A 17344-nucleotide genomic window follows, 5' to 3' on the forward strand; every position below is an offset into this window, starting at 1 on the left:
TTGCACACAGATTTTCCCTTACAGAAAATACATAGATTTTACATCTTATCATGAAGTATGGTTTTTCTTGTGATCATATCAGAACATTATGGAAAATGTTAAAAATAACCTGTCTATGACCCATGATGTTAAAATATGCACCAAGTAAAGTTAAGAAGCAATGTTTTTCACAGACTTGCCAACTTTCCCACAGTTTTTAAATTCAGATTTTTGTGAGTGTATTGGTGTACATGTGTCTATACTTTAATACTATAATTCTGGGTGTAACAAGCCAGCATAGCTACAAAATGAAAACAATAAGAAGTTTTGCTGGTGAATATATTAATAGCGGATTGACTGACTATACAAACATAGAAAAAGAGATGTATTTACAGAGTGGATGTTTACTGACTCACTGCGCACACACACACACACACACACACACACACACACACACACACACACACACACACACACACACTTATACTTGCAAGCACACATTCTTACTCATACATGTGGTAGTCACACTCCACCCTATAGGGGTGTGGACTTATCGGCCCAGTCAGACATTCCCAAGCTGACAGGTTGACTTAGCTCTCATTTTCCCTACAGTGGTTCAAACAGCTCACAGCTAAAATCATGGACCTACACCTCATCCTACTGCTTTCCTTCCTCTCATTTGTAAATTTCTGCCAGGGACAAGAGCCGGTGGTGGAGGATGTGATCGTACCAAGTGAGTAGACTTTTGTTTTGGTCTTTTTTTTCATTGCATCAAATAGCTGTCCAAGTACAACTAAGTTTACAATTTAGTTTAGGGGCTGTATAATGATTCAGCAGGTAGTGTGTGTGCCACACATCTGAGGTGTCCTGGAGGAGATTGAATGCCTTTCACTGTACTTTTCCAGTGTCCTCATTTGTTCCCCACAGAGCCCTGCTGGTGACATCCTGTATCAATAAAAAATAATGTGTGGCCACACCATTTTAACATGTGAGAACTAAATCCTAATGTGTGACCATGACTTGGTACGGTCATGCTAAATAATTAGGCCTGGTTTGGATTTAAACTTGAGCGCTATATAAACTTATAACGCTATATTTCTTGGACAGTCATATTGGACATGAATCCCCCAAGAGCATATATATGTCTGATTCTATATGCCTAATGTTAGCTGTGACCAAAATAAAAGCATCTCTTTCCCACACCCAATTAATTTCATTTAACTCCATAATTCCCAATGATTTTGGTGGCACCAAACCCACCTCAACACAATTAGGAATAAGGGGGTTAATTAAGACAAACAAATAAGTGAAGGAATATTTTTTATTCAGTTTGAGTACTTAATTAATGAATACTTAAAAGTATTTAATTTTATTTGTTCTTTTAATTAGATTTGTTTGTGTTTTGCAGATTTTGAAGATTTATTGTCTGTAAGATTAATGATAATAAAAAATAATAATCTATGGTAGATGGAATGCCTTTATTTGTCACAAATATGACACATATACAGTGTATCACAAAAGTGAGTACACCCCTCACATTTCTGCAAATATTTTATTATATCTTTTCATGGGACAACACTATAGACATGAAACTTGGATATAACTTAGAGTAGTCAGTGTACAACTTGTATAGCAGTGTAGATTTACTGTCTTCTGAAAATAACTCAACACACAGCCATTAATGTCTAAATAGCTGGCAACATAAGTGAGTACACCCCACAGTGAACATGTCCTAATTGTGCCCAAATGTGTCGTTGTCCCTCCCTGGTGTCATGTGTCAAGGTCCCAGGTGTAAATGGGGAGCAGGGCTGTTAAATTTGGTGTTTTGGGTACAATTCTCTCATACTGGCCACTGGATATTCAACATGGCACCTCATGGCAAAGAACTCTCTGAGGATGTGAGAAATAGAATTGTTGCTCTCCACAAAGATGGCCTGGGCTATAAGAAGATTGCTAACACCCTGAAACTGAGCTACAGCATGGTGGCCAAGGTCATACAGCGGTTTTCCAGGACAGGTTCCACTCGGAACAGGCTTCGCCAGGGTCGACCAAAGAAGTTGAGTCCACGTGTTCGGCGTCATATCCAGAGGTTGGCTTTAAAAAATAGACACATGAGTGCTGCCAGCATTGCTGCAGAGGTTGAAGACGTGGGAGGTCAGCCTGTCAGTGCTCAGACCATACGCCGCACACTGCATCAACTCGGTCTGCATGGTCGTCATCCCAGAAGGAAGCTGACGCACAAGAAAGCCCGCAAACAGTTTGCTGAAGACAAGCAGTCCAAGAACATGGATTACTAGAATGCCCTGTGGTCTGACGAGACCAAGATAAACTTGTTTGGCTCAGATGGTGTCCAGCATGTGTGGCGGCGCCCTGGTGAGAAGTACCAAGACAACTGTATCTTGCCTACAGTCAAGCATGGTGGTGGTAGCATCATGGTCTTGGGCTGCATGAGTGTTGCTGGCACTGGGGAGCTGCAGTTCATTGAGGGAAACATGAATTCCAACATGTACTGTGACATTCTGAAACAGAGCATGATCCCCTCCCTTCGAAAACTGGGCCTGATGGCAGTTTTCCAACAGGATAACGACCCCAAACACAACCTCCAAGATGACAACTGCCTTGCTGAGGAAGCTGAAGGTAAAGGTGATGGACTAAACCCAATTGAGCACCTGTGGCGCATCCTCAAGTGGAAGGTGGAGGAGTTCAAGGTGTCTAACATCCACCAGCTCCGTGATGTCAACATGGAGGAGTGAAAGAGGATTCCAGTAGCGACCTGTGCAGCTCTGGTGAATTCCATGCCCAGGAGGGTTAAGGCAGTGCTGGATAATAATGGTGGTCACACAAAATATTGACACTTTTGGGCACAATTTGGACATGTTCACTGTGGGGTGTACTCACTTATGTTGCCAGCCATTTAGACATTAATGGCTGTGTGTTGAGTTATTTTCAGAAGACAGTAAATCTACACTGCTATACAAGCTGTACACTGACTACTCTAAGTTATATCCAAGTTTTATTTCTATAGTGTTGTCCCATGAAAAGATATAATAAAATATTTGCAGAAATGTGAGGGGTGTACTTACTTTTGTGATACACTGTATGTATCTGCATATACATAAACTTCCGCATATCCCAGCTTCTTTGGAAGCCAGGGTCATAAGTCAGGGCAGCAATTGTATGGCATCCTTGGAGCAAAGAGCCTTAAGGACCTCGCTGAAGGGCCGAACAGTGGCTACATGGCAAAGCCAGGATTCAAACCAACAACCTTCTAGTTGGTTACCGACAGCCCTACCAACTAGACAAATAGTTCTAGTTTTGTGTGGTTAAGTTTAATTTCTTTTTACTAAACAGCACTTTTAAATGACATTAAAACTCTACCATGTCTTGTAGAAAAAGTACGGCTCCTGGGAGGCTGGAATGATGTCAACCCTAATATTGAGGAAGTCCAGGTGGCTGCAAAGCACGCTGTAGAAAAATTTAACACAAAATCTAAAGCCAAGGTGTTCTACAAGCTTATCGAGGTCGAGTCTGCAAAAATAATGGTAAAACATTTTTTTCTTTATTATAATAGTTATCAGGTGTTCATTTATGACACTAGCATGATTCCCCTACAATATCTAAACGTGTGATTGTGTCTGCAGGTCACTAATATGATGAACTATAATATCTCTGCCACCGTGGGGAAAACAAAGTGCCTAAAACCTGATCTGGTAGATCTGGATTCCTGTGATTTGGCAGCAAAGGTATTTTCAAGCAATGTACTCCTGTATTCTTATAAACTATAATTAATCCAGAGTCTTGTAGTGTTTTACTGACTTTTTTACATTTCTGCAATGTTTTGTTTTTCAGTGGCTTAAGTGCAAGTTTAACGTACAGTTCAACCCAAGGAATAACCAATATGTGGCGAAGAGGTTCTCCTGCTACAAATAATCCCGTGATTGGACTTGATCATAAAGAACTTCTGTTATTTTAAAATAGAGTAACTTATTCAACTTCCTAATGGTGTCCTAAGCAACTGAACAGCTTCCTCTGTAAGGTCTTTTTTAAGATTCACAAAATGTAGGAATAATAATAAAAATAATAACATTATTAATAATAATAATAATAATAATAATAATAATAGTTATTATTATTATTGTTGTTATAAAAACTAGTCAGGACTAGTCAACATAATTGTTATGTAATGTTTCTGTTGTTAAACCTGCTTTCATTGAGAAATTACATTTTTGTTTGTTTTAATTAATTAGCAATGTATAATGCTGTTTTTAAGTGCAAATATCACTCCTGTCTCCCCTCTAGTTTTATTACAGTCCACTAAAAGTTTTTTGTAGTTAGGTGGATTTTTTAAGCATTCACAAATTCTTTGTACAGGACAGTATTATGTTTTTTGAAAAGGTGTTTTTATTTAATGTATTTATGCAGACATTAAAGTATTTCTGCAATATGCCACATTTTGTGTTAAGGTTTTTTATAGATATCCACCAAAGGTGTGTGTATGTGGGTGTATTTTTAGGCAAATTAAACAGGGATATAGAAACAGCTTTCTTTGTGAGTCCCACTGCCATTATTTAGCCCCACAGACTGAGATCACATCTGCCAAAGCCCTGTGGTAACTTACCAACTGAGGTATCATTACTCAATTATTGCAATGATGGTGATTTTCCAGCAGTGTTTGTGAAAAGGTTACTGTATTACAACAAAATGTTCTAGTAGTTTTCCTTGGTTGATTTAGGTTACTTAAATTTTTTTTTCTTATCTAAGTAAAAGTACAAATACACATTTATACACAAAAGTACAAATATACATAACAATTATTTTGCCAGTTGTGCAAGTTAAAGTGCAAAACAATTTTAAATGGACATAATTGTCATAACATTGTACAGTGTATTTAGGTTTCAAATAAGTTCCGAATTAAATATCACTGGAATGTAATTACTTATTATTTCTTATGAAGACCAAATACATTTATTTTGTTTTGCCTCCACAGCGAGGCATTTATCAGACAATAACAGTGGACTGACTTTAGTAATCTAAACAGAATCATAATACAAATCAATTTGGTTTATTTCCCAAGCTATGGACTCCTTAAATGTTATGACCAACTTTAATATGGATTCAATTATCAAGAAGACAAAGTGTCCAAAATCAAGTGTCCAAAGTCATTAACGTTTATAAATATTTATCTCACTATCAATCATTCAAAGCCTTTGCTTTATTGTACTACCTTTTTACAGCGATTACTGCCCTATACATGACTGGTTTGTAGTGAATGTGTTCTTTTGCACCCGATCTTATTTAAATGCAAATTTGGAAGATCAAAAATTGAATAAACAAGCACATCAGGCATCTGGTTGTTTGGACTGTTCATATTGTAGAACAGTACAGTCACTTGTAGTTTTGGTAGTTTTTAAAACATGGTTTCCTAATAAAACACAAAAAGTGATTCTATTTTCACAGTTTATTTAGTTCTTGTAGCAACAACACAGATTGTTAATCTAATAACTGTAAGTAAAGATATGATATAAAACTTTTTACAATATATAAATTACATTTACAAAAGCATTACCAGAAGTGTACAATGTCAAAAATGTACCCAAGACTAGTCTGTCACATTCTACAGTATACACACTTTCAGCGAAATATGACAGTCTAGTTTATGGTTGTGGATGTTTGGTGAACAGTTTGCAGACTATCATCTTGCCCCTTTTGCATTCACTACATTCCAGTAAATGGCTTTAGTGGTTAAGTCTTTTATTGTCAAAGGGAAACCTTTAAGTACATTGTACTGTATATATGTATAAGTTTTAATCCCTACTTGATAAAATTGATGAAAATGGATTCTTCTTCTTAAAAAAATAATCCTTATAAAAACCCACAGTTGCTTGCTTCAAATGTAAATTCCACCAAATCCATTGTATATAGGGTTTATAATATGTTGCATTGTGTAAGAGTGATCTTGTAGTATTGTGTGAAGTCTCGTAGTATATTACATTTTTTGCAATGTAAAAACAATGTTTTTCCTACCATTATGTTCTTAAACCTATTTAGACAACCTATTGTTCCATGAGGACGCCACACCAGTGAAGCAAGTATCATCAATAAGTCTGGAATGAAAAGGGCCGTTGAACGCTTTCATTCACACAGTTGTCTCAGTCTTTGGTGGCAGCTTTGAGTTCAGGCAGTGGGTTAATAGCTGGTGCTGCTCCCTGTACCTGTGTGAACAGATAACAGCTCAATCAATCCTTAATCACAAACCTAATGATTCAATTAATCAATGTATTCTTTAATCATTAATGAGCTGCATGATTGTCACAGAGTAGATTCAAGATATGCCCTTTTGTTTTACTTACTTGTGAACAACACGTTGTATCTCTTGTTTCTCCTCCTCTTGTAGCTTCAGCAGAATTCGTTGAAGAATAGGAAGCTCTAAATTAACATACTGTGCTACCTAATAAAAGAATTACATACTGGATTAATTTGGGTTTGCTCTTTCAAAATGGATACATGTTTAAAACCACTGGGCGCCAGGTTTGAACACAGCCTGGAAAGGGAACCAATCTATTGCAGGCAAAACATTCACACCTTTGCTTATGCAATCACACCTCAAGGCATTTTAGACTAACGATCTTTATGTTTTGTGTGTTTTTGGGTGGTGATATGAACACACAAACAAAAAAAACGTTGGATAATAAATAAAAAAACAAGGGTGATAATTTCATCTTAGACCTCAGTGATTAAAGCTGCACTTGAAATTCCACTTACATCCATGCTGACTTCTTCTTCATCTGTGTCCATGAGGAAGATTCTCATTATGTCTTCTGATGGTCCTTGAAGAAAACGCTCCCAAAGTGGAAGATCTGAGCTGCCCAGCTTTCTTCTTTCTTTAAAAAATAAAATAATATAATTCACAATATTAAAAAAAAGAATATGCTTTACATTATTATTTATGTGCAATATGACATAGTATTAGACTTCAAATATTACAAAAATTTTCACCATGCATTGTACACTTCACAATAACTCCAAACTCCACTATTAGGACACATATTATAATGACTATTAGTTGTGATACATTTTTCCTGTATTTAACTAATACATATGGCATGACTAAAACTATCTGTCAGTATTTAGTTAACTGGAGTGGCTTTAGGTAACGCCAATATTAAAGCATAAGAGCAATTTTTAGATCAGTATAAGGTATTTTCTCTTAATGAACAACATCAATGCAACAGTTAAGAGTCCAAAAAGACTTCACATGTATGCCAGCAAATTATAACACAGATGGGATTAGAAAAGGAAAATTTTTTAACAATACATTATCATTATTTTTTTAAAATTATTATTAGTTGTAGCAGTATTGTTAATATTAGCGTTATTAGTAGTAATAGTATTAGTCTTAATATATTGTATTTTAGTGACATTGAGAAATATATATGCGTAAGTTAAGATAAGCTTAAAACTAATTATAGTTTCAAAGCCTTATAAAGCCTTCTGCTTCCCAGAAGTTCACTATAGATACAGACTCAGTATAGACCAATACTGATGACATTTTTTACTTCAGCTCATTGGTAAATTAAACACTATTTCATCCAGCATTTACAAAATAGAAGAAATACTGTAGATAGAAATACACCAGAAATACAAAGGAAGATGCAGTACAGTAGATTAGTAGTAGGAACTGAATCCAGCACTGCCCCCTGCTGTCTACTTTACTGCATTACACTGCGTATAACAAAATGACTTTTTACATGAGCTACATTATGTGACTAACAACTAATTTATCAAATTACTGCTCTGCTGTCGTCCTTATTTCTAATATTGGTACCTGCTTTATCCTAATAAGCGTTACTGTGATTCAGGTGCCACCAACAGAGCTATCTACTGAACATCTACTTAACTCCAAACCAAGCCTCACATACGATACAAAAATGTTTATGTCCCTCAGAATAAATATAGACCTTTATGCATCCACTTTAATTAGAGTTAAGAATTTTTCTGGTATTTCCAAATATGCTTGATTAATTTTAAAGCTACTGGCTGTATCAAATGAACATACACAATAAATTATTCAGACATGTGATGTTAAAAATAGCTCTGAAGCTTATTTGGATAAACAAATAAGGTAAAGGGGTGGCCAAAAATTGGTGCCCTGTCCAGGATATTCCTGCCTTTAACCCAGTGTTTCCTGGAGGAACCGCACACCTGCTGCTATCAATGTGGTTGATAAAAAAAATTAAATTAAAATAAAATGCAATTTCAATGATTTTTTAGGCTTTAAAGCCACCGTTTGCTAATAGTCCAATACATGAATGGTATTTTGTCTCTCCTAATGTATTTGTAAGCTTGTGTATACATTTTGTCTTATACCTCATAATCCTGAGTTAAAACATGTAGTGACTTTCTTTGTGCCCCAACAAAAATGTTCAGAGGTGTAGTCAAAGAAATCTGTTTTTTAAAGAGCTGTTTGTGTATACTGACTAATTAATTAATCTTTGGCTGAACTGCTGACTATCCTAATGGATGGGTACTAGTAGCACTAATTCAATTTTAAGAGATGTCGTTAACATACAACCACAATATACCACAAAGACAAAAGAATTGCACATACCTCCACTTTGATGAATACAATATAAGGCAAATTCACTGGGGTCGTTTTCTATCTGCAGGAAAAAAAACATCATGTTTCATGTCATATGAATAAAATCTTGGTTGTACACAAGAGACTGTAGTGTAGTCTTAAATAAAAACACAGACGTTCTAAAATAAAATTACTAACAATTTTCGAATGTATATTTCATTATATAAAATGTCATACTTTGAATTTATGTAGAAGCTGGCTGATGACCTCGTGTGTCCTCATTGTGCTGTTAATACGGACGTTTGTGGGTGTCCCATGGCATGGCGTGAATATTGATGTCTGAAAGATATTTAAAAAGTATGTGACAATCTGACAGTTCTACTCTTAGTTCATCCATAGTTTATAAAAATGTTTTGTATAGATTAGTGTTTCATGAATCCTGAGTGCATTGACTATGGCACATCTGGATTGATCAATTCACTTACTAATGTGTCCTTTGTGGTTTTAAAATGACTGTGTTAAGTCACAAAGGTAATTTTAAAATGTCTGAAGGATCAGGAAGAAGAAAACATCTGTTTTGGATTTTACATGATGTGCCACTAAAGGGCAGTACAACAAACCCTGATTGTTTTACTTCCCAGCATTATTCTGACCTTGTAGTTATAAAAATGGCCGTTGATAGAAAAACGATGCTGCCGGTTTGTCTGGTCTTCTTGTGCTGTCTTGTTCTTCACTCTCTTCTTTACCAAAAATGCATCACTCCTGGTGCGGAACAGGCACGAACTCTCATCTACAATGGGCTCGGGTCTCGGTGCCCTGAGTGTCCGGCTCTCATACTGCTTATAGTCTATGTAGCAATGTGAAGAGAAAAAGACATTTGTCACACACTGTAATTTACTTTAATTATTGTAATAAAGCTAATGGCTTCTAATTTCCTACTAATAAAAAGTGTTTTTTGACAAAAAAACATATGGGCACGCCATCGAAATACTATGAATGTGGCCAGCAAAGACAGGTTCAATGGTCAAAGTTGACAGGTTTACACAGAAGTTTTAATTCCAATGTTGCCGAAACATTAGTTATTTTTATTTTATTCTGATGTTGTTTTTATGTCTATAATTTAACTGTTCTAGACCACATATTGAGTTTAATAGAGTGGGACTGTATATTTGGGTCTGATAGTCTTGGCTGATTGATTATATAAGGGAAATTAAATTAGGGAATTAGGTAAAAGATTTAAAAACATTTCTTTTTAATTTACTCTTTTTAAAAAGCATTTTACTGCTTCCAACACATACAGTAGATATAAAATATTTAAGCAATTAAACAAATAAAAAAGGCAGTGTGGTAAAATCATGCTGTAGAGAAGTGATTGTATCTTTATCATCAGCTAGGTCTCAACAGACAAACTTAATCTCATTGGAACGGATACTGTACATGCTAAAGTCATGGTCTCTTAGCATGGACTGCAGGTAAAACTGTGATAGAAATTTGTGTAAAATACAATCATAATCTAAATGATAGTAATAAAAAAAAATTAACCTGGAGCAGCACTGTTCACAACTGTCTCTGAAACATCTTGCCCAGTTTCTTCCAGTTCATCAATGTGATTAAGATTGTCAAACTCTCCCCACCTGGTCATACCCCTAAAAAAAGCAAACAAATGTCAATGTATTATAGTAATACACATTTTTTAATACAATAACTATAGTCTGATTAATAGATGTAAACTATACATATGCACTGTAATACAGATATATTAAATTAATATTATAGAAGATTTTTATATTTCAGTAACCTCTTTTTTCCAAGCGGGCTGATTGGATCTGGAGAATATTCAGGAGATTTGGAGCTGTCCCACGCCTGCATTTGTTTCTCATCCTGAATTTTGAGACGGATTGGTCTCCTCATTCCCCAAGAGACAACAAAAAATCCCTCAAGGATCACCTGACCTAAGTTCTAAAGAGAGATACATATCAAATACCTTTCTGTATGAAAGTAAAGCAAACTATATAACAATAGATGTAATTTTAACAGCTTGACAAATACAACATTTGATCGTGTGTTCATTTATTTAGGTAATTAGGGAAAGTCAGGGAAATAAGGCCACTTTGCCAAATTCTTTGGGAGGCCAATGAAATACCTATGCAAAAAATTTGTTTCTATAGAGTTGTGGCAGCCCATTTTATGTTGTATGTTAAGCTAAAAATAGGCCAGTAAATGAAAAGGTTTATACATAGAATAAAATTAAATAGCCAATCACAATAATTAACTACTGTTTTTGTAGAATTTTCTTTAGGAAAACACCCAACTAAATATGTGTTATATAGCTTCTTTCTGGGGTTTTTCTTAGTGATAGCAGGAGAGAGCAGGTGTATGTGGCAGTTCAGCTGAAAGTTTAATTACTTCCTCTTTCAGTGTGTCACCTATAACCAATTATTGCATTAAAAATGTTTAGAATCATGAATGTTAGAATGTTTAGTTATAATTTTAAGATTGCGTCATGCTTCCTCTCCACCAATGCCGATCCCCGCTCTGATTGAGGAGAACAAAGCTAACCCATGCTTTCTCTGACACGTGGACAGCAGCCGAATGCATTTTGTCACACTTTGACGAGTGCAATGTGGATCAGCACTGTGTACGGAGAGACAAACCCTGACAGCACTCTTTTCCTTGTCTCTGTGCAGGCACCATTAATCAGCCAGCGAAGGTCGTAATTACATAAGTTATGAGAGAGAGACCCTATCCGGTTTAATATCTCATCCCTATCTGAACAACAGGCCAATTGTTGTTCAAGTGGCTTCCCAGCCCAGCCGGCAGGCAGAGCTGAGACTCGATCCGAGATCCCAGCTCTGGTGTTCCACCTAAGCAGCCCAATGTCATAATTTTAATAAAAAAGGACAATGCCACACAAAACTTATTAGCAAATAGTTACCAAAATAACTTGTTGCTGCATGTTTTAAAAGGAAAACAGCTATATAAACAAATAATGCCTTACTGAACACCACCGGTTCTGCAACATTCAGAAGAGACCAAGAGCTTACCGGAATTAATTTGAATGAATGGAAGCAAATGCTTAGTGAAAATAAAATGTAATTAATTTTCCTTTATACCTAAAGGATTTAATATGTCAAAACATGTTTGGTGTATAAAGGTCATGAATAACATACAATAGAGGGTATGTGGTATGAGGACACACCTAATTATTCATGAGTTTGGGTGTTTCAGCCACACACACTGCTAACAGGTGTATTAAATCAATTATATTAAACATAAAATTATATAAAATTATATTAATATTCCTCCTCAAAATGCCTTGGTATTTCAGTGCCAGTCACATAGTCAAGAATGCCAGTTTCAGCAACAGAAAAATATCCCCACATGGGACAGTCTTGCGGATGTTTTGTCTGTGTCATAAGTCTCGCCTCTCTTGCGCCAGGCAAACTGTTGAGCCATATGACCAAACAGCTCCTAGAACTGTGTTCAAGAACTCTACGGGCCTATTCAAATTCCTTTTGGCATATTACAAAAGTCCTACCACAAAGTCATTAGTTTTTAAGTGATCTTCATATGGTGCCACTGACATATTTTCCCAGGCTTCATCAGGTCATCCTGCGAGTCCTTCTGCAGTAACACATGGGGATTTTCTTCATTGTCATAAGACCTTTGGATGACATTTTTGGCTAATCCCACATAGATGTCTTGGCTTATGACCAGTTTGGTACGTTGTGGTAAGTTAATAATTTGAATGTATCAGGTTGTCTATCTCTTGAGAACAATGGCATTAGAATGGCATTAGAATAATTATTTAATAATAATATACCTATATTATGCAGTTAAATCTGCCCTTTATGAACTAAGTAAAAATCTTGCTGGGAGACTTACATATGCTGTACTTTATAAACCAGCTTTCAAAATATTAACAAAATGGGTAATGTTTTTTATCTTAAAAAGCTTTATCCTGATCAGGTTTAAGGTGGCTCCACTGGGTAATGCTGAGCTTGAAGTGGAAATGCACCCTGGAAAGGAATCCAGTCCACCCTACTCTGATTACTTAATTCACACATAAAATGTTACCAATCCACCTACAGGCATTTTTGGCATTGCAAAATCCTTAGGGACACTTGGACAAAATGCCAAGCATCATACTACTATAATCCCTCAGCTGTGCAATATTAACACTACCTGCTGTGTTGCAGTGATACTTAAATACAGTTGATATGAAATCCATTTACCTCATGGGCATTTAGCTGCAGATGACTCTTGTCCTTCAGAAAGCAGTTGTATGTGTTAAGTAAAGAGAAAAATTTCACCCTGTGTATATATGGGAGAAAAAACCCTTAAAATTAGTGCTTTACATATAATGGGTAAATACAACAAGGTCTATCTATTATAAAGCACAGTGATTAGAACTTAATAAGCAGCCAATGCAAACGTATTAAGACTAAGATAAAATGATCTAAGGTGCAGCTTTTTGAGCAAACCTTACGAAACTGCATGGAATCCAGTCACATTGCAGTAATCAAATCCAGCAAATATATAGGTATGACTATCTTCTGAGCATCACATATGGAGAGTGCACAGTAGGTCTTATTTTCCCCCTGCTTCTAAATTAATAATATGCAATTTTACTAATGAGAATCAAATGATGAACTAGCTTGGACCTACACTAGCTTGGACTGCCAAAGGACCTAAATGTAGCTTTTGGTTTTCCAGAACAATCATCAAGCTCTAGTGTGAAACTGACTGTTATTAGACGTATTTAGTACCCGGTATTAGTCCTGTACTTTTTTGTAGTCATCAATGATTCTGTCTTTAACACAGTGTTCAAGGTTTGTTTAATTGCTTCAGAATATAAAGCTACAACAATGAGAAGCCTAAAACTACACATTGTAGGACAGCATCAGTGGTGTCAGATGCTGTACTTTTAGTCTAAACACACAATCTTCATTATAGAAACCAGTTGACTTTTCTATTACACACCTAACTTTAAATAATAATAATAACATAAATATGTAAAACATTCTAATGTTTGTACACAATTCAACTACTAACTGACCTTGAAAATGTTCGCCCATCACCAGCGTGGACAAGAATATGTGGCTGAGCTGCAGACATTTCCAAAACCATGTATTCCTGCAAAAAAGAAAAGAAAACATTCATACATTGAATCATTTAGCTGGTTGTTTCTTAAACAGCATATTAATTTCCCTAATCCCTCCATAACTTTGTCTTACCTGTTAGAAATCTGTGCAGTTCGTAGATTCTGTGTGTTTTTACTTTTTTTTTTAGCGATCTGTTGTGTATGGAATCAGTATGCTGGTTCCACGTGTTAAGCACTGTTTTGGATGTACTTTCACTATACTGGTTATGTGAGCTGCTCAGATTTAGAATTTGCATGCAGGTAAGTTTATGCGTATGTGCGTGAAGGCTAGTTTTAACCAACCAAGTGGTTCTAATGTTTTTGCTAATTTACGTTTACATTTTTTTATCCAAAGCGACTTACAATTATGACTGAACACAATTTTGGGTTAAGGGCCTTGCTCAGGGGCCCAACAGTGGCAACTTGGCGGTGGTGGGGCTTGAATCGGCAACCTTCTGATTACTAGTCCAGTACCTTAACCACTGAGCTATCACTGCTAATCCAAGTCCCTTCAGCTCATGTCTGATGGGAGAGATTTCTTTTATGCTACAATCATTTGTACATAACTGAATTATTTAACATGCATTGTGTAATATGTATATTATATATATATACACTTTATATAATAGTATAGCTTGAAAGTATAGCTTAAATATAGCTACTTGGAAAATGTAAAGGAACTGCTTCACTAATCAAAAACATACATTTGAGGTTCCGGTAGGCGAATTACCAATTTTTTTCAGTTTGGTCTGGAATATGGTGGTGCATCTGGAAATTCTTGTTTTGTGCGTTGAGTAGATTTTTTTCTTTTACTTTCACTTTTGCTAATTAGGGGAATTAAGAATGTGTTTATATGATGCATGCATTGTTAGGAGAAAAGCTTTAAACAAAGCTAGAGCAAAGTCTAAATCAATAAAAGAGACATTTAAGTCAATACTACTCCTGATTCTACCAGAGTCCAAAAACATCTGCTACATAGTCAATAATACTGTGCTATACTTTGTTTCCCAATAGTAAAATCACCAGTTATAAAACATTTTTGACTGAGATAGGTTATGTACATACTGCTTGTGTCCGGATAAAGAATATGTCATTTTCTTCTGCATTAAATGCCAAATGTTTATATTAATCTCATGCAGAAGCATGAGCCAATTATATAAGCATGGACCAATCCCATACAAACACAGAACCAGTACAGGCTGGTGTAAATTGGTAAATTAAAAGGCGTTGTATTGAGTCCTGTATTGAAAATATATTTATTTTCTTGATCCATCTTTGCATATTACGTCCGACCACAGTAGTCATGTACATTTTATTAGCATATTGTAAGTAAAGCTATCTTTTAAATATCTTTTCAAGGTATTTGTGTTTACTAAGAAGTTATATTGTGTGTGTATACAACATATATAACATATGAATAGGCGCTTCTAAAAATATGACCTACAGATACAGAGAATACAGATACAAAGAATTTGAGCCTACATGCGTGGTCAAGTCTATGCATGTGCTTGCTGGAATGTAGATTCAACCAAAACTTTAGTAAATCTGCTAAACACAGGGTCACGATACAGCATTTACCAAGTATTGGGCTCATTGTTGATAAAACTACCTTTCACTAATTAAATAATCTATGTAGAAACTGGCTATAAAATAAATGCTGTATATTCTGCAATAAATGCCTAACTGCTGAAAAATCTCCTCTATGGCACTGTATTAATCCACCGTAGCATCTCAGATTTGAAGTACCACCCCTGAGTTGGCACTTCTACCCAATCAGGCCTGATATACTGAACACAACACCAATGAAATGGACTCCATCCAGCTTCAAAAACACGTAAACACATGTCCCATAGTGCCACTCTCACCTGTTGCCAGCTCAGATCCAATATCAGCAGACTTATGGGATGAGTGCCATATCTCTAGGATCTTCAGTTCCAGCCTGGGTGAAGTTCCAGAACCTGGTTAGGATACGGGTCACATAAAACAGAAGAGCAGGACCTGCTTGGCAGTCAGGTGTTAATGACTGGTGCATACAGACTGTGTTGTGCTGTAACTTGATCCACTTTACCTCTACTCTGAGCATTCTGGGAGTGTGTGTGGTAGATTGCAGACCTTTGAACACACCCATAGGTAAAGCTCCTGCCTCTAACCTCACGCTACTACACAAAGATTAACCCTTTCATCACCGACAGGAAGAAACAATGGATTTTCATTATTGTTTAAAAATTTGATTGATTTCTTTTATCCTGTAGTACTTACATGTGTATATAAAACTGTATTCTTTATTAATTTTAGTTATTTATTTGTTTTTAATTCAAATACATAATCTTAAATGTTGTAATCTAATCACATTGGTGCAGCAGGTAGAGGGAAAACTTTACAACACCGAATTGTTGGGAATCTTGGTTTGGTTCTGTCCAACGATCAATGTGTTATCTACGGTCATGTGGGCATCCGTCTGTTACTCTGATTTCCTACTACAGTCTAAAACATTTTATTACATGGATTTGTTACTTAACTTGCCCCCAGGTGCCCCCAGGTGTATGTGAATTTGTGAGAAAGTGGGTGGTGACCTGCATTGGACTAGTGACCTGTCCAGACTGTGTTCCTGCCTTGGGCTTATTGTTTCCAGGTTGAGATGGATCCACCGTGTCTCTGACCAGCATAACATGGTTATTGAACAAAAGTGACTAAATGAATTGAATTATATTGTTTTACATTGTTTATGTTGTATTATAATTAACTAACAAAATATTATTTAAAAAAAATCATGTTCACTTTTTCATTTTATTTATAGCTTTAGCTTAGCAGTTTTGTTCTCTTTTTTTTATTAGTATTTAAAAATAAATATTTTTGTGTTTTCATTAGAATTTTTATTGCATAAAACTTTTATATAAATCTGCTTTATAACCAAAATAGTTCATTAAATAAATGAACAAATTTACATAACTTTTTCTCAATTACAAAGTAGCAGTATGCTGGATTTTCCAGGTGATTGTTACCATGTTACCCAACACATTCACACAATAAAAGCATGACGTCAGCTCAGCAACTTCCGCATTGCACCATTGCCCTTCACATGCCCTGCTTGCAGTCTGTCATGGCATTTTGTTATGTTAAACATCTGCTCATCTGCATACAAAAATCTAGAGGGTTTAAGGTCATACACTCAGGGTAAAATAGACAGCATAAACATAAATGAGCTTTAAACATTAACCTTTGTAGCATTTCTCTCTGTTCTGTCCTGACGTGTTTCTTATCTATAGTATTAGGATTAACCTCACTCTCTTAAGCTTCCGTTTACTCTGTTCTGTTCCAATCATCGGAAATAGTCAGATAATGAGTGGATGATGAAATCCCCAAAACCTGCATACCCAATTAGTTAACTTTGTGTTTACGTTGCCTGCTTAAAGCTTTTCTGTGGTACTGTTTTATTCAGCCAATAATTTAGTAAAAAAAAAAAAAAACTACTTTATTTTGTTCAGGGTTGCTGTTTGCTTGGCACCACCTGGAAACAGTGGGTGTTAGGCAGAATTACACAGTGGACAAAGGTATCAGTCCATTTTGGCACCAGAACGTTATTTTGAAAAAAGCTGTCTGGGCTGCACAGTGGCACAGCTGATAAATGGGATTTTGCACAGCAA

General features: G+C 35.9%; 2 protein-coding genes across 2 annotated transcripts; one reads left to right on the top strand and one right to left on the bottom strand.

Moving 5' to 3' along the window:
* Window positions 1-604: 604 nt before the first annotated feature.
* Window positions 605-4037, top strand: si:busm1-57f23.1 (uncharacterized protein LOC368621 homolog). The gene is made up of 4 exons (XM_063014628.1): window positions 605-712; window positions 3370-3521; window positions 3621-3722; window positions 3829-4037. The coding sequence occupies exons 1-4, from the start codon at window positions 619-621 to the stop codon at window positions 3907-3909; spliced, it is 429 nt and encodes a 142-aa protein (XP_062870698.1). The 5' UTR covers window positions 605-618; the 3' UTR covers window positions 3910-4037.
* Window positions 4038-5457: 1420 nt separating this feature from the next.
* On the bottom strand, window positions 5458-15613 carry rassf6 (Ras association domain family member 6). The gene is made up of 11 exons (XM_063014262.1): window positions 15566-15613; window positions 13617-13693; window positions 12793-12871; window positions 10356-10516; window positions 10100-10203; window positions 9211-9404; window positions 8795-8896; window positions 8588-8639; window positions 6742-6860; window positions 6330-6427; window positions 5458-6191 (listed from the first exon to the last, which is right to left on the bottom strand). Exons 2-11 carry the CDS (start codon window positions 13685-13687, stop codon window positions 6116-6118), a joined length of 1056 nt encoding a protein of 351 aa, XP_062870332.1. The 5' UTR covers window positions 13688-13693; window positions 15566-15613; the 3' UTR covers window positions 5458-6115.
* Between the last annotated feature and the right edge of the window lie 1731 nt (window positions 15614-17344).

The sequence above is a fragment of the Trichomycterus rosablanca genome, chromosome 18, assembly GCF_030014385.1.
Source record: "Trichomycterus rosablanca isolate fTriRos1 chromosome 18, fTriRos1.hap1, whole genome shotgun sequence".
In the NCBI taxonomy this organism is placed as follows: domain Eukaryota; kingdom Metazoa; phylum Chordata; class Actinopteri; order Siluriformes; family Trichomycteridae; genus Trichomycterus; species Trichomycterus rosablanca.